This window comes from Numida meleagris, chromosome 3, assembly GCF_002078875.1.
Source record: "Numida meleagris isolate 19003 breed g44 Domestic line chromosome 3, NumMel1.0, whole genome shotgun sequence".
Classification (NCBI taxonomy): Eukaryota; Metazoa; Chordata; class Aves; order Galliformes; family Numididae; genus Numida; species Numida meleagris.
Window position 1 is genome coordinate 9,550,818 of NC_034411.1, and position 21,731 is coordinate 9,572,548.

General features: G+C 38.4%; 1 protein-coding gene across 4 annotated transcripts in view; it reads left to right on the forward strand.

Annotated features, from left to right (window-relative positions):
* Positions 1-21,731, forward strand: part of LCLAT1 (lysocardiolipin acyltransferase 1) — a 110,144-nt gene that overhangs the window by 48,541 nt on the left and 39,872 nt on the right. For all 4 annotated transcript variants that reach the window (XM_021389738.1, XM_021389737.1, XM_021389740.1 and 1 more), the window contains 2 exons: positions 1,579-1,725; positions 10,790-10,906. In XM_021389738.1, the coding sequence (XP_021245413.1) occupies positions 1,579-1,725; positions 10,790-10,906 (264 nt within the window). The remainder of the gene's footprint in view (positions 1-1,578; positions 1,726-10,789; positions 10,907-21,731) is intronic.

The following is a 21,731-nucleotide window of genomic DNA, read 5'->3' on the forward strand; positions in this document are numbered from 1 at the left end:
TAGGAAAAAACCTTCTAGAACACTGGATGTTATAAATTAAATTATAAAATCAAACCTGTGGTTATTTGTAAAGACTAGATGCCTCCCAACTCATTTCTCTTTCTTCCTCCTCCCTGACACTGTCATTACATTACTGCCTGTTTAATTTTTTATAGCCTGTATATAACACCACTACTTAGGATAGGAATGGGAAACTGTTGCGTATCTTCTACTTTAAGGGATTTTAAGTAAGTAAAATAGAAGTCACCCAAGCAGCCTTCTTATTAGGTAGAAGTGTTCTGTAGTTTGATGTTCTTGGTGATGTCAAAGAAGGATCACTGGAAAGAGTTTATTATGCAGGCTTCCATAAAACTTAAAGCCTTGTACTGCCTGCAGAGATCCAAGGGAGAGGATGGAATCTGACAGATTTTTTTTCCATGCTCCCTCAGTATTGTGGACCAAAATCACATTTCCTGAGGAGCTGCTGACCCGGGATAGTTTCAGCATGCTTCCTGACTGATCATTTATTTTGCTTCTTGCTTCCCTTTCTTTCACCTACAGGCTCTGCTGCAATGAGAACTTGAGGACTGAATTATTTAGGCCTGATGTGTGATACTAAACAATAAAATGGTTTAGCACAGTACAGTTTTTGCATAAAGTAATTCAAGGGAAGTGACATGAGTGCATAAAACATACAAAAAGTTTAAATAGTGTGGTAAGAATGAGTGGAAAATACCAGAATGGCTGTAGAACTTTCCTAAAATGGGTTTTTCCACTCTGTCCCTTGGAGCTTGCCATGTCCTTGGAGTTGTAATTGGTAGAAGGCGTTTCTGTTACAGCTTAGAGGGCTTTCTTTTTTTTTTTTTTTTTACTTTGCTCTCTCTGTTTTTAAGGATTTAATTTCAGTTGGGATACCCACTAGAATAGCTGAATGCTGTGGTACCATTTGGTATTTGACATAATTTTGTATGAAAAGATCTCCTCTTTATATAGTATAATTATAAATATGAAGCCCTCATGAGTTCACTTTAAAATACTGGGTTTGCACTATTGTAGTGAAGCATGTTGTAATAGTAGAAAGTGGTTAAGTGCCAGAACAGAGCATATTTCAATTATGTAAGTCATATTTCAATTACTTTAAAATTGACCTTTTTTTTTCCTGCAAATGATTTGTTCAAATACGGATGGCCTCCACTGAAAAAACTGTATGGGCAGGTACTTAGAGATACGGGCACGCAATATGCGCAGAGAAGCACATCAGATTTGGTGGTAAACATATTGGTTTGTGTACAAAGAGTTTTTAACGAGTACTGTGTAGAAATTTGCAAAGATTTGCTGAGGCTGCATCCCAAGCATTTCCTTTCTTAATTCGCATAACCCTTTCCAGGATTCAGTTATCTGGATATCATTCATAATCTGAGTATCTGAGACTCATTAGGTCCAGATTGCAGAAGGCTTGTTAGCTGTGTGGGCTCCATCTGCTTAGCTGATTTTACATAAAATGTTGCATGTAACACAATCTGTACAAGATTTTGGAGTAACAGAGACTGTGAAAGTATTAGAATGAAATATTACTAACGGTGTATTTTTAAACTACAGGCTGGGCGATGCAGGTTGCTGCCTTTATTTTCATTCATAGAAAATGGGAAGATGACAAGAGTCACTTTGAAAAAATGCTGCATTATTTCTGTGACATTCATGAGCCACTGCAACTCCTCATCTTTCCGGAAGGAACTGATCTCACAGGTAGGATATATTTCTTGTCTTCTTGTGCAGTGATTGATATGAAAATTCCTTGTTGTTTGTGGAAATAATTGAAAAAAAGTCCAAAGTAGGAGCAATGCTGCGTTCTCTCAGATGGTAGAAATTGTAGTTAACAATCGTAATGTGCTGATACACCCAAGAAACACAAGCATAGTTTCACTGAGAGATTTAACCAGTCTTCCTGAAATAACTGTTAAGTCTCAAAAGCATCTCATAATTGAAATAGCTTAACACTGGTCAATTCTACCTGTGCATTGTATTGGCAAAAATAGATTACGAGACCTGGAATAAATTACTTTTATATTCCTATTTTCCACATGACTGGGGTGAGCAGTGCAAAATTGTGAAAGGTGATTGAAGATAAGAGCTAACGATTCTATTACATTTCTTGCTTAATATTTTAAGAGGAGAAAATGGACATGCTTCTTCATTAGGCCTTGTTAACTGTCTGTATCAGCATCTAGAAGAAAAAATGTTTCCCTAAGACAAATGTCAGTGTTACCATAATAGTAAATTTAATGAGCTACTTCTTAGTGTTTGCTTAATTCTTAGTAAAATACCTGTGTTAATGCAGGTGTATTGTACAGCATCGGTAGCAGGCTGCTAACTGCTGCTGAAGAAGACTCAAATGCCCATAAAAGAAAGCATTTTATGAATGTTCTGTGGTTCTTCATGCCTGCAGCGTTATTTGATAAGCATCATTTTTTAAATAGAAAACCAATTACAACTAGACTCTTACCTTTTAGCTTATTTTAAAGATTTTTACTATAATTTCCTTTGCAGATGTTCTCAAATCATGCCTTATTGCAGTGTCAGATCAGTAAATACAAGGCACAGTGTGAAAATAAATAAACTGCTATTTTCTTCTTCATGTTCCCAGTGTCCTTAAACACGGCTATGTAATGTTCAGGTGGTATCACACTGTAGGGAGTTGCTGTCACTCAATCAGCCTTCCTAAAGGAGGATAGATCACTGAACATTCTTGGACTGCATCACATGCTATCTCTTGCTGAATTAGTAATTGTATATCTAAAATTAGGAAGGAGGATGGAAATCATCTCAGTTCTTTTTTTTTTTTTAATTCATGACCACCTGTCTTCTGGTCGCTCTGAGTTATGACAAATTCTTAATCTTATTCAAAGTGTCAGAAAATGTCTACTTGGGTCACACAGGTGTTTCCATTCCAAGATGGTTTAAGAGAATTGGGTTGTTCATAATTTACCCCACAAATTATGTATGCCTTCCAGTCTCTCCCAGTATTCATCAGAGACAACAGATTTTAAAGAATTGAAGAAGTTCCTTACTACAGTTTTAAAAAAGAGCTAGCCGAGGACTAAGGCAGCAGCACGATGTTAACGGTTGTGCTATGAAGTACCAAAGGCAGTGGTGGGAATATTCCCCACCCAAACGTGGAGTTCCATATGGAAGCAGAGGGTTGTCTCTTTTCCACTGTATTGATTATAAACAGCTTTGTCTAAGTTTACGTATATGCTGTTGATACCATCAACTCAGAAATTCATGCAGGTGAGATTCTTCGCTTAATATCAAAACATTTTCTAATGGGATTTCTGAATTTCTCATGCTTGTGTAATGCATGTTCCCTCACCTTGCAGCATCAAACAGATGTCACCTTGGTACAATATTTGTGCATAATAAGATGTATAGGGACGAGCATGTGTATACCCCAGGGTTTTTTCTATCTAAATAAATAGCTGTCCCTATCTGTTTTCACAGGAAACATTATATATTTTTAAATATTATAGGAGACAGTACTAAATTCCTTTGAAAGCTGATCTTGATCAAGCAATAAATTTGTGCTATACATTAACGAAAGAACATCGTAGTGTAATTTGTGTAACATTTTGAAGAATTACTTTCAGATAACTGTTATGTTATTGACATATTATGACCTGTTGCAACCAGACGTTGCATCTTTTAAAATAAGAAATAAAATTTTGTGCTGAATAATCACTCAGTATCCTAGGGAACATTTTTTAGAAATGAAGGTAATGACTCTTGTATTTTGCTAATTACTTCTAACAACATTCTTCTAGTACTTAAAATTGAAAACATTCTACGTGTACTTCACTGAAAAGGAGAATAGCTGTGCAGCTCTTTGCTACTGTAATTTATATCCTCTCAGGCCATGTGACAGTGATAGATTTACTCTTCTTTATGATAACTTGTATAATGTTTTCAGGTATTCGAGAATGAAAGGTTTAAAAGAAACACGAAGTATAACTATTATACGTGGGCCACTGCCTGTGCTCAATTTGTTGAGGTATTTTGCGTTGGAAGATGCTACTTAAGTTTAAAAAGTAATAATGTTGTTGAAGCCTGAACAATGTATTTGCAGACCGTGTATAAAGTTGATAGTTATTTTTTCTGGTAGGTTGGTTATCTTTTCATTCTGGAATACTTCAAGCTAAATGCACCAAAGGTGTTCTATTGTAATTGTTTAAGAAGTCAGACTTTCTGAAGACTTGAAGAAAACAAACAACTATAAAGTAACCCACCATTTTGCTCATTGTTTTGTTTTTGTTGGTGTTCTGTGTAAGACTCTTGTAGTAATTTTCTACAAAGTAGTAAGAGAACAAAAAAAAGTGGAGTATTGCTCTGGGCCTATTCCATAGGACCCATTGCCTATGGATTTGTGTCTGCATCCCTAAGCATGGTTTCTTCTTTACTGCAGTTTTTCCTTCTTCTTGAGTTTTCTTGTGACATTCCCACAAATCTTTCTTGCTGCTGTCCCTGCAAGAGGTATCATGTGCTGTGGCTTCTCCTTACCAGTAGTTGTGTTAATTGCTGCATGCTGTGCTGAAAGCCCCAACAGACCTGGTGCCTGTGGAATTTATGCTGGCTTTTCCCATTGTTAAGATCTCTGCTGTTGAAAGTTCCCCCTTGTTCTACAATTAGTTCTTCTAAAAACTCCTATGTGCTTATTTGTCTATGAATCGCTTAACTGTGCCAAACTTCGTTTGCAGGTGGCAATAACTGAAAGTTAAGGAGAAAAGGTGGACAAAGTGGAATCACTCTGCAGACTTTTTTTTTCCATAAGAAACAGCTTAAAAACAAAAGTTGGAAGGTTTGGTGAAGCCAGAATTTAGGCAGTTTTGATGTGAAACAATATCTTATCTAGAAAGTAACATAGAACTGCAGTTGGATTTTCTGCTTTGTAGTAAATGTTACGTGCTGTAGTAATGCACAAACCATTCAGAAGCACTAGTAGAGCTGAACAGGTAATAGTTTGAAAACAGCACAGGCAAGAACAATTGCTTAACTTTTTGTTAAAATAATAACTGTGAGCCAGTATAGCTATGCAAACCTGTGATAAATAGATAAACGAGAATTCTTTTACAAAGACATTTTTGGACTACACATTTCTTCTTTCACTGTCTGGTACTGGTGTCTTTTGAGAGTACTTGACGTCATAGGAGCACGTGTGTGCTTTTACCACGAGCCCGATTAAAGGAAAAGGAAGTACATAATATTCAAATTTCAGTACTAGCAAAGAAGGAAGAAAAGAATTGGGAGTCGATGAGAAGTAGTTGTATTAAAGTTCTCTGACTTAGGCGTTCCAGTAGGATGATGAGGGCAATTCATTGTTCTTTTGGGCGATGTCCAGCAAAACACATCAGCCTGGACAATGTTGGATGTGAAAGCATGTGAGCTTATTCTTTTGAAGTGAATTCATGCTGCTTACGTGTTTTCTGGGAAGCGCAGACGTACCTCCATGTTTGGCACAGATTGTGGAGCTGTAGTTCCAAATGCTCTTTACATTAGGAAGTGCAGCTTATTACTGCCTTATGGCTTCATTCAGAGTCAAATCCTAGAAGTTTTTGTTTTAATTCAAAACTAGATCATAAATTATAATTTGATTTTAAAAGATTAGGAATTTGTTCACTTTTCTTCCTCTGGATTTCACGGGTAAAAAGCAATTTTAACTTCCTAAAGATTTATAACTTGAAGACAATAGATTAGCATAATGTCTTCCTCCAGTTCACTTCAAATGAGATTCTGAGATATGGTGCTTCTGTGAAACTGCTGACATCTGAGCTTTTCCAGCAATAATGCAGTTAATGGGATTTCCCAACATAAATTTTGAGATAAATGGAGAAAAATCTAATCAAATGATGTTTCAAAGGCAGCACAGAAGAAAAAAAAAAAAATTAGAGGTTATAGCCCATGCATTCTTGGCTTTTTTTTTTTGCCTAATTTGACAAGTGTGTTGCAGCAGTGTGTAAAGGCCTTAGATAAATGGGTCTTGTGCTTGCCTCCAGCCCTCCAAGCAGTTGAATGGATTAGCTGAGTGAGACGTGGGAGCAGAAACAAATCAGTGCCCAGATTTTAAATGTTACCTTGTGAAATAATTCTTAGCCTATATAATAGCACTTAGATGAGGATGTAGGAGAGGTTTTATGTCTGTCTGGATGTAGCTATTCTAATAGGGGTTACATCTGACAGATAGAAGATTTGCATGTGAAAACCAATTTGGTTTGCCATTATTTACCTGTATCACCCGAAGTTCCTACTTCAACAATTTAGAGTTTGATACGGTACTAGTTGGGTGACTCTTAAAGGTGCATATAGCATAACCTTAACCACAAGAATGAATGCCTTACTGAACATTTATTGCCCTTATAACATGTACTACTTTTGAAACTCATATATGAAGTTTTTCCATAAAAATAGATAATTTTACCTATTCCTTCTTATTGAAACCAAGGAGTTAAAATACAAAATAAACCTAATAAGAATGATGAGTGAGAACTTAAGAGGTTGATTTACTTTGGCTTAATTCTTAATTGCAGTGGAAAAAAAAAGTATTTGTTTCTAGAAAGCAATACTTACTCATTTTTTTTGTGTGTGAGTGAGCAAGAGGGAGGATTACCTTTTTCCAGATGGTGTAAGCGACCTTTTGGGACTGGGAAGACATAAACCAAGTTCAGTTCCAGTCCCTGCTCCAAGAGCTCCTTTATGCAGTTTACATTACGCTTGGTTGGAGGCAAAGCACAGAACATTTCCTCTTTTTAAGGAAGTGTTTTCATTAACAGGCTTGCGAAGGCATCCTACGATTTATTTTTTTTTTTCTTGCTTCCACCTACGAGTATTACAAGTTTGGCTGCAGAATAATGAATCATCTACGCAAGTTCTGTAGCGTTGACAGTGTCTGCTGACTAAGGGATTTTTTAAGAGGTGACTGTTGCGCAAATTCACTTAGTCTGGAGAGGATATAAAAAATGTATTTTTCCTGCATCCATTTTTTTTAACCTCTAGGTTTCATATAATGTGGAACATTTAATTTTCTGGCTTTTGTTGAACCTTGTACTAAGTGGGAGACTGGCTCTGAATTTCGCCAGAAGGTTTAAGCAGGAGTGTCGCATGCAGGGATCACAAGCAGCAGTAGGCACCAAGGTGTTTACATCAGATAAGGTAGCAGTCCGTGCATTTGTGCAGAAATAATATTAAAATAACATCGTGGTTTTTTAAAAATGCCAAGAGAGGCAGGATAGGGAGGAAGAGTACGATGCTTACTTTTTGGTATCGTGGAAGTCTATCCTACGCTTTCAGGATAGCATCAAAAACCCTTTGACCTCCTTAACTTGCTGTATTACAATACTGTAATAATAAATATAATGCAGAAAGCCCCGTGACTTGATATATGTTACAAAGTGAAGGGGGAAATAGTTTTTCCAGATGACAGTGATCATTGCATTAGCTGTGAGTGTCACTTTGCTTCTAAAATCCTATTACAGTAGGTTCATGAAAAGGAGGATGGAACAATCTATTATATAAAACTTACAGTCCAGAGACAAGCAGGGCACAAACAAATGGGATATCAGGAAATAGCTGATGAGTGTTGGCTGGAGCGCCAGTGTCCAGCTGTACACGTTTTTAGAAAGGCATTGTAGTAAAGGGAAATTAGGAAGATGCTTTGCACATGTTTACCGTGAAATCTTTCCAAGTACAAGGAGGTGAACATGAGGTTTACTTCAATGCTGTGGGCAGCAGAGGTTCTGACTCTTTTTTACAGTGTAAAGTAGGTCTTGCTCAGAAAAGTAAGCTGCCCATTTACTCATTGTTTCTGTATGTGGTGCAAGTAGAAGTGTTCTGCAGACAGAATTCGTTTTCATGCTGCCCTCTGTAACAAAAGCGCTAGTGAGCAGGCATATAGAGGAGTTGTTTCTGGGTGCATGTAAACTGTGTGCAGTTTGAGATGCTTAAGGCTTAGATTGTTTTAAACTTCTAAGCTTAATGTGGACTTCCGTAGCACTTTTGTCTCAAAGCTTTGACTGATTTGCAGATTTGAAATCTTAATTTCTATACGCAGAAAATGAAGTAGAAACTTTGAGTCTTTCAGAAGAAACAGCATGGTAGCTTAAAAACTTTGTGGTAAATTCTCTTTAAGCACCTCACTTGAATCACCACGGAATCTGGAAAAGAGCTTTTGACTTGTGTACTTTTTAGAGGAAAACTAGTGATCGTTGTCCTTTTATAAATATGTTGCTGAGCTAATAGGACAATGCAGTTATGGCTGTAAGGTAGAATCCAGCTTTTCAAGTAAACATTCAGTAATTATGGAATTACTCTTTCCTTCTCTGCCATTCCAAGCCTTGCTTATGACTCATTTTTCAAGTTTTGCTGTAACAGAGGCAAGGATTCTACAGGCAAGTTCCCTTCACTGATTCACAGTAGTCTGTTTTCAACACTGAAATAGCAGTCTAGCAGACAAAAATAGGTACTCCAGTCATGAGAGACATAATACATATGCTCAAGGAAAGATGAGTTTAAGTTATGTAGCCAACTGTAATTTTAGAATTTCACACGTTCTATAATTTTAACAACACTTTTATAAGATGTAATATTTTCAAGTATCTGTAGATTTTGACAACTTGGGAGGAATTAAATCTTTGGCTGTTCTTTGCTGAACCACTTGGCTACTGTGCAATAGTTTTTTCCTTTCCTCCAGTTCACAAGGTCAGGAGATCTGTGCAGTAAATCTTGAGGAGTACAGGTCTGTAAGGCATACAGGTAATGTGTTACCTTATACAGGTAACAATAGGTTACAGTGGAAAAATACCTCGTTACACTAATATGATATAGCATTTACTAACAGGTAGCTATTCCATTCAAAGAGAGAGCCACATTTGCTGATAAGCAATGAACTCATGCAGTTTAGGAATTAAAAAGAGGCATTCATGCAAAAAAGGCATCTGATTGGTGGTTCTGCCATGCTGTTGCTGATTTGTCAACATGTCATGTTGCTCCTTTATAGGGTGAAATTATGAGTGCAAGGGAAAGAACTCAACTATAAGTAGCAGTTCTGTTAAATTATTAAGCAACAGTATGATTTTCCAATAGTTTATCTCTCATCTCTGATAAGGTTAACTGTGGGCACTTGAAGAAAAAAAAAAAAAAAAGCTGTTTCTGCTTGAGAAAGATTATGAATTGCTTAGGCAATGATTTTCTTCCACAGATGTGTGCTAGGGTTTCATCTTCTAAAACACCATGTGGGACTCTATAAATACTAGTTATTTAATACATTAGTTATGTAAAATGATTTCTTGTTGCCATGGGGACACTGTATGAGTCCTTTGCCTTTTGGCCCAAGACGAGGTGCAGAAGTACCCACAGCAAAAGATAAGTGCAGCCCCCAGGGCTGTTTGGCTATGTATGACTTCTGCTTTCAAGTTTCCTACACGCAGGAGAGAGCAAATTGCTTCTTCTCTGCTTGTCTTGAGAAGTTTCCACTTTGTTGTCTACGTCTCCCTCCCTTAGTGGGCTCTGTTAGCAACTGGCTGCTAAAAACTGTGGTTTGGTTTGCTCTGGGTAGAATTCTTTCTGCCAGAGTTTTGAACTGGTGGTGAAGCTGCACCAGTACTCAATATTGTGTTCAGTTTTGGGCCCATCACTACAAGAAAGATATCGAAGCCCTGGATAGTGCCCAAAGAAGGGCAGCGAAGCTGTGAAGGGTCTGGAGCACAAGTGTGATGGGTAGTGGCTAAGGGAACTGGGACTGTTCAGTCTGGGGAAGAGGAGGCTCAGGGCAATTCTTATTGCTCTCCACAACTGCCTGAGGGAGATTGTGGCAAGCTGGGGGTTGGCTGTTCTCCTAAGTAATAGTGATAGGATGAGTGGTAATGGCCTTAAGTTGCTCCAGGTGAGGCTCAGGTTGGAGAATAGGAAACATTTCTTCTCAAAAAGAGTGATGAGGAACAGGCTGCCCTGGGAGGTGGTAGAGTCACTGTCCCTGGAGGTGTTCGAGAACCATGGAGATGTGGTACTGCGGGACGTGGTCAGTGGACATGGAGGGGGTGGGTTGGTGGTTGGAATGGATGATCTTAATGGTATTTTCCAACATTAATGGTTCTATGATTCTATGAAATCGATGTGTCGTGGGGTTTGGCCCAGTGGCTTTCCAGGTCCTTGCCAGTTCTGTGTCTGGCAGCAAGCATATGTTGTGATATTGGGCACTAGGTCAAAAAATTAAAATGGGGAATGTATATACAGGGTAGGGTGATGAATAACGTATCATGTTCAAAATGAAGAACTAGAATACTGCTTCAATGTATTTGATTAAGTATTTTCCTCCGCTAAATTTTTTCTTTCCAAAATAAGTTTTATGATTAAACTGACATAAAATCAAACTTGCATTACTATGCATCATGCTTTCTGATTTTAAAAAAAGCTAGTGAACTCATTAATACATTTTACTTTAAAAATGGGTATTGAAGTGTCTGAAGAACTATTAAATTTCAATTTCTAGATTTCAGTCTGCATTTGATAAATATGAAGGATTTGCTGAGTATTTTCTTAGATGAAATGAGTAAAAAGGTTGTTCTTGCAATCCACATTGCTCTTTATCATTCCATGATATGTATCTAACCAAAAGCATCTTGCAGTTGGCCTCCATCTGAAAAGCTGTTGCGCATTTGTGCTGTGTAAAATGTTTTTCTACTTGTTTTCCTGACATATCATGACTATATGTAATTCTTGGTCTGCATGCACACTAATAGAAAATTGTGCTTTTTATTGTCTCCTCCAGCCAATACCAAAGCTCGCAGTAATGACTTTGCTGAAAAGAATGGGCTTCGAAAATATGAGTATGTCTTACATCCACGGACTACAGGATTCACTTTTGTGGTGGAATGTCTAAGGGAAGGTAATCCTGCTCTCCATTTGTACATACATTTTTGTCTTGAATGTAACTACTCTCACCAAAATGGTAGAAGTCAATCTTCGCAAAGCTGCTCGAGGTGATTCTGGAGATACTTTACGTACACTGATCACAAAAAAGGTCTTGTTTGCAGTTGTACTTAAAATGATTGTAATGCGGAGAGATTTGAGACAGTTGATATGGGATGCTAATATCATCTGAAGAGGCATAATGAATGAGAATAACTCTTGCGTGTGTTTTTCAAATAGCGTACCTTGCTTAGCAGTCTGCCTCAGGAAAATAGTGGAAAAGGTCCCAAGGAATTTCAACCTCATTGACTGTACCAGTCCTTAGCCTTTGCAGGGTTAACACTGAACGCACAGACATGTGTAATACTGCCCTCTCTCAAAAGCTTCCACGTTCAGTTGTGAAAAAATGACTGTGTTCAGTGGACAAGGGGAATGCTGAGCAACATGCAGATTCAGCAAATCGTTTGCCCAGTATTGTCAGCTTTTCCAGGCAATGCTGATTGGAGAAACTGTGTAAAACATGAGTTATGTTGCTTGGCATGTCAGTGGGTGAGAGAACATGTGATGCTTGCTTTTTAACTAGAAACGGTCTTCCGTTCCTATATTAATCTGGTGTTAAGAGACTGATTCCATATTGTCAGGGGAACAGAGTATAGAGATGGGATTGCTTGTTAGAATGAAACATCTGGGGGATGTTTTGGAAAAGGGCATTTTGATGTGATTTCTACCAGGCTCTAGGCCATAATGGTGTAATCGTTGTAATAATACTGATATGGCAGTGATTCAAATGCAAATGAGTGAATGTTCTCAGGATGTATGAATGTATGACTGAAGAAAATAAACGTGTACAGTAAATATAAAGTGACTTACTTATAGGCTGGTTCTTCTGGGATAAGCAACTCCAGATCTCTAACACATGTTGGTTCTTCTGTCTGCCAAAGGGAGAAGTTCGAGATTATTAGAAAGAATAAGGTCCTGATGGTAGGTGGTTTTTGTTGCTGGAATCCTTGCTCGGATTTTAGAAGCAGAGCTGACTTGCATTTTGCCCAATTCCTACTTAAGCAGATACACTAAAATCACTGTTAATACTTGGATATTTTGTCCAACTGGATATCTTTGTAAAGGATCGTATATCTATTTGACCATATATTTATCCAGCATTCTGTGGTGGACATCTTAGATTTTCATGTATCTTGAAAGTTTATTATTCATTTTGCTGTGGTGAAAAATCATACATGAAATTTCAAAAGCAAGTTTTCCTTAAGAGTTTTCAGCGCTATGTTAGTAATATTCATGCATAATAATATTTCTAGCCTGGAATAAATTTTCAGTTAAAGAAATGTTCTCAACCTGGAATGTTATCAAGTTAAAAAATAATAGGTTCTGCAGTTACCTCAGAAATGAGCTTCATGGTTATACAGTCATTTTCTTCTTTTCTATTGTACTCTTTTATGAAAGATCTATGCAAATTAGGCTGTTGGGTTATAAAAAGGGAACTATTTAAAGGCAATTAGCTAATTTTATGCAGCACAAAGCTGGGGAGAAAAACAAACACTTCTAGATTTTTTTAAGCTTTCAAATGCTTTAAGTCCTACTTTATTTAAGGCAAGCAAATATTGTGTGAAATATTAATGCCCCTCTAGCGTTGAATTAACTAGTCATTTGGTACATGGCTAGGCTTTGTAAGCTACATACATGATGACTGTAGGGAATTACGTAGTATTGTATTAGTGAGAAGGTAATTAGAATAGAACTATATCATAGAATTAGCTAGGCTGGAAAAGACCTACAAGATCATCCAGTCCAACCGTCCACCTACCACCAATAACCCCACTAAACTATGTCTCTCAATGCTATATCTAAATGCTAGTTCAACTAGCATTTTCAAATACTAAATTATTACTTACTTATTTAAGACTTTTTCCATTGTTGCAAGTGTGCCAAATATGGAACATTTGTGTGGAAATATTTTATTTTTATGGACAACCAAACTGTAGCTGCTTTACTTTAGAGCACTTCAGAGTATTATATATCTGCATGTAGTCATCATTTTGTATGTGAAATATTGATGTCTGGGTGGATTTTCAGGTACAAATGGCACATTTGGTACCTTGCATTATCATGCTGCTCTGGTTTGACTCATTTATACTATTCTCTTACGATTCTAATTTGTGATAGTAGCAGTAATAAAGAAAACCAGGAGTGGTAAGGATAGGATGTTAACACTGTGTCCGTGTCTCAGGAACGTCAGTGTGCTGCAGTAGTACCAATAATCATAAAAATAGAGTCATTTCCTTTTTACTGGTCGTAACAGCCAGCAGAAGGCAGCGTATGTGACTTTAGCACGGAGGAGGGAGTGGTGGAGACTTTAACATCATATTTACATGTTTGAAAGTATCTTTGTGCGTAGATGACAACTGTATTGCCCTACGGCTCTGCTGTGAATACATTTTGGCTCGTGGCTGTTTTCCATTCCCAGGGCTCGAGTGTCTACTTCAGGCCTTTGCTCCCAAAATAGGCTGATGAAGTGAGGGGGGGAAATGTCATTAGAAGTTTAACTGCTTTTTGAATGTTGAAAAAAAACCCATAATTATGCAAGAACACTGATTAATATGCATCACGAGCTATAGCATGAAAGAATTACCTGTTATTACATAAAACAAGCGACCCATCTGAATAGGGAATGAAAACATAACCTTCAGCTAAATATTGCTTGTATCTCTACTGGAGAATTTCTTCCTAGATGAGGCACTATCTGCACACTGACAGCGTAATGCTAGCAGTGATATCCGTCCTTGGCTTTCCATAGGTGGCACAACTTCCTGAACCACCTGAACAGATTTCTGCCAGTGATGACCAGCGCACAAATTCCTCTAGCCACCTTCTTGCTCTTATACGGTCATTAGTTTGGCTACTTGATCTCTTTTGCCCAGAGATGCTGCTAAGGTGGTTCACAAGTCATTTCTAAGATTAAAGGAGCTTAAAAAATAAAGTATCTATTTAGCCTCCACCAAACAGCCTAGCAATAAAAATAGCTTAGGCAGTACATTTCCTCCTTGGCTTTTGACTAACTCTTATTTATTTATTTGCTTTTTTCCCCCCATGTCCTACCTGTCTGTGAGTGGTAGTGCTTACCCTTCTGCACTGACTTTTAAATAGAAACCCAGGTGAAAGATGACTGTGTTTTCCCTTGATTGTGCTCAGGTGCCATGCCAGTGAAAATATGCGCAGGTAATGATCACATTACAGTTTTTCACTCACATAAACCAAAGAACCACTAAAGAGTGAGCACGGCTGATGAACATGCTTTAGATGGGTAATTAATAATGTGCTGACTAGAGCAAGGACTGCAGTTGCTGCTGTTTTCTAAACGAGAAAGACGTTATTTTGATTCAGCATTGATTTTTTTTTTGAGAAGTGTATTCCTTTGGCTCAATAATAAATTTAAGTAGGATGATTTAGAATGATGCTCTTTGTGTGTGATAAGAGAAAATGCAGTATGGGCATGTGAACACAAGGAGTAAAAGACGACATGGTTGTTGCATAAGGGCAGCTTGCTACCTGATAATGCAGTATGGTGTGTTACCTGAAGATGTGGGAGGTGAGTAAGAAAGGAACAGAAATTTCAGTAAGGACTAATAAAGATGGAGAAGCATTAAATACACCTAGCCTAAATATAGATTAACAAAATACATGCATCTTTCACCCCTGTAAGATGATCCTTCATGGGAACAGTTATTGAATTTCTATTTGCAGGTTTGTGAGCTTCTTCATTAATCTTCACTGATGCGTGTTGCTCAGAATAGCAGCAGCCTTTTTTTCCTTCTGTGCTTCTGCAAGCTCTCTGTCCTTTGTCTATCAAAATACTAAAAGTATATGAACTCACTTAATTCTACACTTTGTCAGTGCTGAAGCCTGTTAGTTTGGTTGTCATGGCAGCCAGAGGAATTATCCTGTGGAAGACCAAAGCTTGGTTGACCAAAGTGACTTTTGCAATCCCATGTACTTTATTCACATCAGCTTAGTTGGCTATTGATAGAAAGCAAAGAGAAATGAAAAGGTTGATTTGCTGCTTTCTGATTCTTTTCACACGATTAAGTATATCATTTGTCTTGCCTCAGCTGTCATGAATCCTAGTTTCAATCAGCACCTGGTGAAAAATTATTAGAGCTTTCCACTATATTTCCTTGGATAACAAAGGGGAGTGTTTTTGGGAAGAAAGTCACAGCATGTTTTGATATGGGTAAGCAGTGGAAAATGAACTCTAGACACCAAAATGAAGATTGGTCATGATTTTATTTAATAAAATAATTGTTATACACCACTCTTTAACTGTCACCTTAATTCATATCAAATCCTTTCAAGCTTGGGACTTGGAATGATGCCATGTGTGGAGTCATTTTTGGCAGAACTCGGCTTAATGGAAATCATCCCCTTTTACAACCTGTGCGATTTTGAAAATGACAGAAATAAGCAGGAATTTAAACAAGGCATTTATATAAGCGTTCCTTTAGCAAAGTTAATTAAAAACATTTCTGGTTTATGTAATGCCCTTGACGATCTAGTTTGTCAGAGATCAGAGATCCTTCTCTGAAAGGTCAGGAAGTTACTCAGAAATTGAGTGTAGGTTTTCAGGCATGGTTGCATTTTATAAAGCTTTCCTAAAGTGCCAAATGACACTGAAAGTTCACATGGCTTGAATGTTCAGTTTCAAAAGGGTGGAAAATAATCCCAGTTGATTTGATTGAATATGGTATGAATTCATTGAATTACATGTATTATCTTGACATAATATCTGAAGTTGAAGTCAAATAATCTGTCAGGAGAAAATAGTTGTTGATAAATGTTTTCTTAAAATTGCTTCTTGGCTTTTAAGTATTTTCTCAGGACTGTATAAACAGTACGTGTGAAGACAGAATTAAGGTTTTAAAGCATCATTAGAAGACTGTTCATACTCTTGAAGGCAGTAATTTCTGTCAACACTAAGTTTGAACTGACCTCTTTTTGACACTTTCTATATATCCATCAACAGTCTTTAATACCTGGATATGTCAGGCTGTGTGTTCCTATAATAGGGTTTGGATTTCACTGGTTTTACAGCATGACAGAGTCAGAAGTATTTGGATTATTATAGTACTTCATTCAGCTTCAGATTTATTTTTGGTTCATAAATTAGCCAACAGAAAAGAATATTGCAGAAAAGAGCTGCCAACATCAGCATCCTAAAATAGAGAGAGAGAAAATTTAACATGCCTGCCTTCATTGTGTATCCTTAGTGACAGAAATAAGCAGCGATTCTCATCTTTTTTTCCATTATTTGTTCAAAATTGATAGTTTTGCCCCAAAGTAAATGTTTATACACACAGTCACAAATCAGTCTATCTTCTGTTGTTTAAATCTGAGCTTTTCAGTGCTACAGCATTTTGGTAACTGCAGATATCCCAATGTATTTCATCGTTAGGGCAGGAAAATTGTATTTAGATACTCAGTACAGCCAAGCAATAACACAGCAGTAAGTGGCATCCAGATGTCCTTGCTATGCACAGAGGATGCAGTAAGCTACCACAGAAATCCCTAAATATCTTAGGACCATTGAGGTGATTCGGTAGTTGTTACATGATGCTTAAGTTTGATGTGTTTCTGTAAAGGGTGTTTAAAGTCAAGACTCCCAATTTAGTGATTCATTAATGTGACCCTCCAATCTGAAGGAGATTATGTATATTATCTGCCAGGGCTTTTTTCTTACCCTATCTTTGTAAGAGTGAGAGAAGAGGGGGCTGCTGCTCTGTGTGGATCAAATGTTGATGGGGGGTGGTACCGTGATAAAGCCGAAGGCTTGCCTTCTGTTTTAGGTGCTGCTTCCACTTTCTGCACTTAGAAATTTCAAGATGGATGTCATTCATTCCTCCAAATGTAAATCAAATACTAATACTATATTTGTGGGGTGTGTAATAACTCTTGACTGACTGAAATGCTCGAGCTGTGAGTTAGGGAGTGTATGGCTTAATGTATTAAGTGTACTGCTTCCTATTTTGATGCACGAAGTTTGTTTTCTCTTTGCCTATACATTGAATGAGGAGGGCAGAATTGATGACGGAAGTGTCTGCTGAGTTACCTTCAGAGGTTTCACATGCGAAGCGAACAGTGCGGACGCAGGAATCAGCAGTTTTCAGGTTTGTGCCCTCTGTGTATTCTGTGTAACAGGGATGCAGTGCATGGAAGGGCCCCACATGACATTGCAGTCAGGGCTAGGTCTGTTGTTTTAGTGAAAATGAGCCCCCCTTTTTGTAGTTGCACACGTGTATGACTCTCAGAATGATATGCTGGACCACTACCAAAACCTGTATGAGTTTTTGTGGTGCTAGAGCTTGCACACTGAGCAGCTCTGACATGTTTATCATAGTTGTTCTGTGCATATGTGAACCGAAACCGCTCTGTTCTGAGAACAGGAAAGTGTAAGTGGCTGCAGGAAGTCCTCAGTCACCTAATTTCACCTGTGTGTCCCTCGGATTTCAGGTTAAACAGCAACACCGAACAGTCATTCCTCGATGCATGGAAATTGTTTCTCCCTGACTTGTTTTGTTCTGTGTCTGTCTGCCTCCCAGAGTCATCTCGTGAAGAAGACCAATACTGAGAAATTGCAGAACTATTGTGAAAGAACTTACAGCGTTCTGTTAGGTGAAAATAAACTTTAATGTTTGCCATTGTAATTGAAAATGTACTTTCATAAGAATTGGAAGCTGTGCAGTAAATAGCATAGCCTCTGATACAGAAAAATATCTATAAATTAAAGATTGCATGTCTTTTGTGCCTTCTGTATTTTGCTAGAAATTTCATCATAAATTAGTTCATGAAGGCAACCAAGGGCCTTGTTCACAAGTGCACTGCTTATCACTAGGCATGTCTGTGAAATTCAGTTATGTAGAAAATACAGGGCAGGCTGCTGCTGTTCTTTACAGACCTGACAGTTGTCTTTGTCATCTCCAACATGGGGGAGAGGGCAGCTTGACTTTTTCCAGAATTGTGCTAACTGTCGGTGATGATCGTATCTTGCAAACTTCTGCATGTACACACGTTAACGCGCTCCTCAGAGCGAGCACCAGCTTTCTGTCAGATTGTTTCTGCCCTTTGGATACACACTGAAGTCTTTGTTCCTCTCTCTTCTTTCATGTATTGCTGGAGCAGTGTTCTCCTTACCTGTGTGGCAGACAGCCCATTCTCTCAGTCATCCTCAGAAAGAGTTGGTTTTTTGCAAGCCAAACTCCTCTCCAACAACGTCCTTTCCATCCTCCATTGCTTTTGAGAAAGAAGTGCAGCATTTCACTGCAGTATTTACAATAGATTCATATCAGAGTCGCTGTCTGTAGCGTTTGCAACTTGACAAATTTTCGTTACCTGCACATCCCCACAGCAAACTGGAAATATTTCAGGTTTTATGACCCTGAGCCTATCAAGACCCATCAACTGCAGTAATCTTCTTACATTCTCTTACATGTGAGTCATGGCTTGTGACAAGCAGATATACCATGTGGCAGATCGTTTTCCACTTATGTCCGCACAGGTTATTAATAGTTGCTGTGGAAGCCATATTAAAAAGTTATTATTTGCCAGCAGTTAACCCACAGTGGTATTAGAGGTTTCCAGCGTTTTCCCTTACCTCAGAATACACCGTATCTGTGGTAACTATGTGGTAATGTTTAATGAATGTGAACTTTTTAATTTCTCCAGCTGCGGGCCTGGAATAACGTTAGCCCATCACATCTCATGCGTAGAAATGAAGCTCTTGCTTGTCCGTAGATGAGTTCAGGAAAAATGATTAAGTACAAACTAAATCTCTTCAGAATTAGAGAACATGTTCTTGATGTTCTTTATCTAATGTTTGGCATCAGGCTACTGTAATGAAAAGCTATTCTGGTTGCTAATACTTTTTAGCTCGGTGGAGGTCTGTGTGTGTGAGGCAAGGTATATCTGCTGGTCTAGACTTGGTCAGCATCTCTCTGGGTGTAGGTTTCAAAAGGTCAGTCATCTGCTTGGAGCATTTAATTGGTTGTTTTTTTCCCTATAATGCCCTTCACAGTAGTACGGTAAGGTCAGTACAGTGTCTTGACATACTTCTGATGCTCCACTGAGCCCACACAACATAAAAACCAGTTCCTCCGGTGGGCTTGTTCATGACGTCCTTTTGACTGGCTTGATGCTGAGAAAGCATGCTGAATGCTGTAAGAATTATCGAGTGATGCTGGATTTAGTGTCAGAATACCGAATGTTTTGGTTGTTTTTAAAGACTTACAGTGGCAGGACAGACTATAGGTGAGCCTCAGATAAAGCTCAAGTTTATTAGTTACTATTTGTTTTTGTCAGTACACGACCCATGATTTTGCAGGTGATTTTGGCTGGATTAGTAGCATACGTAATTATTGCCGAAGTTGAAATTAATTCCTCTACAGTAGAAGAATATAATTGTTACTTACTTATTTCATACGGCCTTACCAGATGCTGTACATACCATATCCATGTCCCAGCTCTGTTTATTAGTAAGGCTAATACTATCTCCAAGCAGTCTAGGGTGCATACTTTTCCAAGACAAAATACTGCTTTAGTTTCAGTTAGGAGATGATGTTTCCTGATGTGTTATATTAGAAAAATAGCATCTACAGGCTGAATAGACTAATCCCAAATCAGTGTTCCATTGTACAGGAGATTCTCAATCATGTTTAATGGATTCCCCACTCTTCCACTTCTTGCAGATGCTGGCTCTTTTCACTTCCAGCTGCATTAAAGTTGCTGCAAATGTATTTTGTGTGTTTCTGATATCACATTTCTATATGAATAATTGCTGGCAGGGGAGAAGGTTCGTGGAGTCACTTCAGTTACTGAAAATGGTGGAATCCTTAAGCTGTTAATACATTCACCAAATCTTCAAGATGGTAATAAAGCTTTAAATCTCCTCTAGTTACGGAATTTACTTCTTATATATCGTTAAACTATAAGCAGATCTTATTCTTTCATTCCTCACTACTGTTGCAACTTCAGCTCCTTCCCTTTGCTCTCCTCCCCATCCCTTGTTGCTGTTTTCAGGGTATACACAAATTAGCCCAGCGTCTTACTTCTCCGGGCTGACTTGTATCCCTGAGTTTGGCAGTCATTTGCAAGACTCTACTCCAGAGATTGAAAGCAGTGCCACATTCATGAGCCCTGGATGTTGCTATGGTACTGATACTGAAAACTGAAAAACATAAGAGGGCAGGGGAGCTTGGGAAAAATTGTAGTAGAGTATAAATGCTTTTTAAAATAGATTTTTATCAAAACACAAACTTCAGCATAAACTCAACTCTCCACTTCATTCATCACCTTGTATGTAATCTGAAATACTGCTGTCTTTGAGACCTGTTTTGTCAACCTTTTCCTGAACTTCAGGGTTCCGGAGGGCGTTGCTGTCAGCGTTCTCACCAAACATTGGAAGATACAGGAAGGGTTTCCCTGTAATGTGTATGTTCCGTGCCAGTTATTTGAAGAACTATACAATGTGATGTAGCTGAAGTATATACAGTTAGAATACAGACAGATTCAAGTTAGAATGGATTTTCCCATCGTTTCATTTTCCTGTGGAATGGCTGCCAGCTGAGAACTGCAGAGCTGTTTGATACACGTTCTCTGTAGCGGTCTTTCTCCCCAGTCCCGTTTCATACTGTTAAAAGCTAGTTCTCATATCTTAGAAAAAGCATCTCTGAAATGCTTATCATCTACGTTTCGACAAATGCAAATCTTCAGTTTTGTTTGCATTGCTAGTCGTCGTTGACCTTGTGGTATAGCAATAAAAGTGAGTGCTCTTGGTTGTTATAAAGCAGTTGCAGAAGCAGGGACCTGAGCATCCTTCTGGTTGGCTTGTTCTGATAACCAGTCCTTCATTGCTCTGAAAGGAGCCGGCCCGTCCTGATGGGTTAAGACATTACACGGACAATAAGCACATCTATTAGGAGAAAAGCATAACATGCACAATAAATAAAAAGAGAGACATTTTCAGAAATGCTTCAGACACTTTGGAATTTGTGAGCAATGGTGCGTTTGTGTTGCCTGGAAGTTGCTATGGGTACTGCTGTTGAAAAGCCAAACACACGGAGAGCAGACCTTAGGGACATAAGTCCCATTTAAAATCCTGTAAGAATTACTGTTCTTTAAATCTGCTTGGATGCTTTTAAAAAAGCTTCCCTCAAAAAGATTGTTTGCCTAAGTGCCCTCCAGGTTCATCCCATCAGCAGCACCGCTGTGATTTAACCAGTCCTTTTTTTTCTGTCTTTACTTATCCAAAAAAGTATTGCTTCCAAAAGACCTGAGAGCTCCTTGGCTTTCTTTGTGAACTCTTTGCTCCATCTTTCAGCATGAATCAGGGAACTAAATGAAATCATAGAATCATAGAATCATAGAATGGCTTGGGTTGAAAAGGACCTCAAAGATCATCGAGTCTCAACCCCCCTGCCAAGTGCAGGGTCGCCAACCACTAGACCAGGCTGCCCACAGCCACATCCAGTCTGGCCTTGAATGCCTCCAGGGATGGGGCATCCACAACCTCCCTGGGCAACCTGTTCCAGTGCGTCACCACCCTCTGTGTGAAAAACTTCCTCCTAATATCTAACCTAAATCTCCCCTGTCTCAGTTTAAAACCATTTCCCCTTGTCCTATCGCTATCCACCCTCACAAACAATCGATCCCCCTCCTGTTTATACGCTCCCTTCAAGTATTGGAAAGCCACAATGAGGTCTCCCTGGAGCCTTCTCTTCTCCAAACTAAACAAGCCCAGTTCC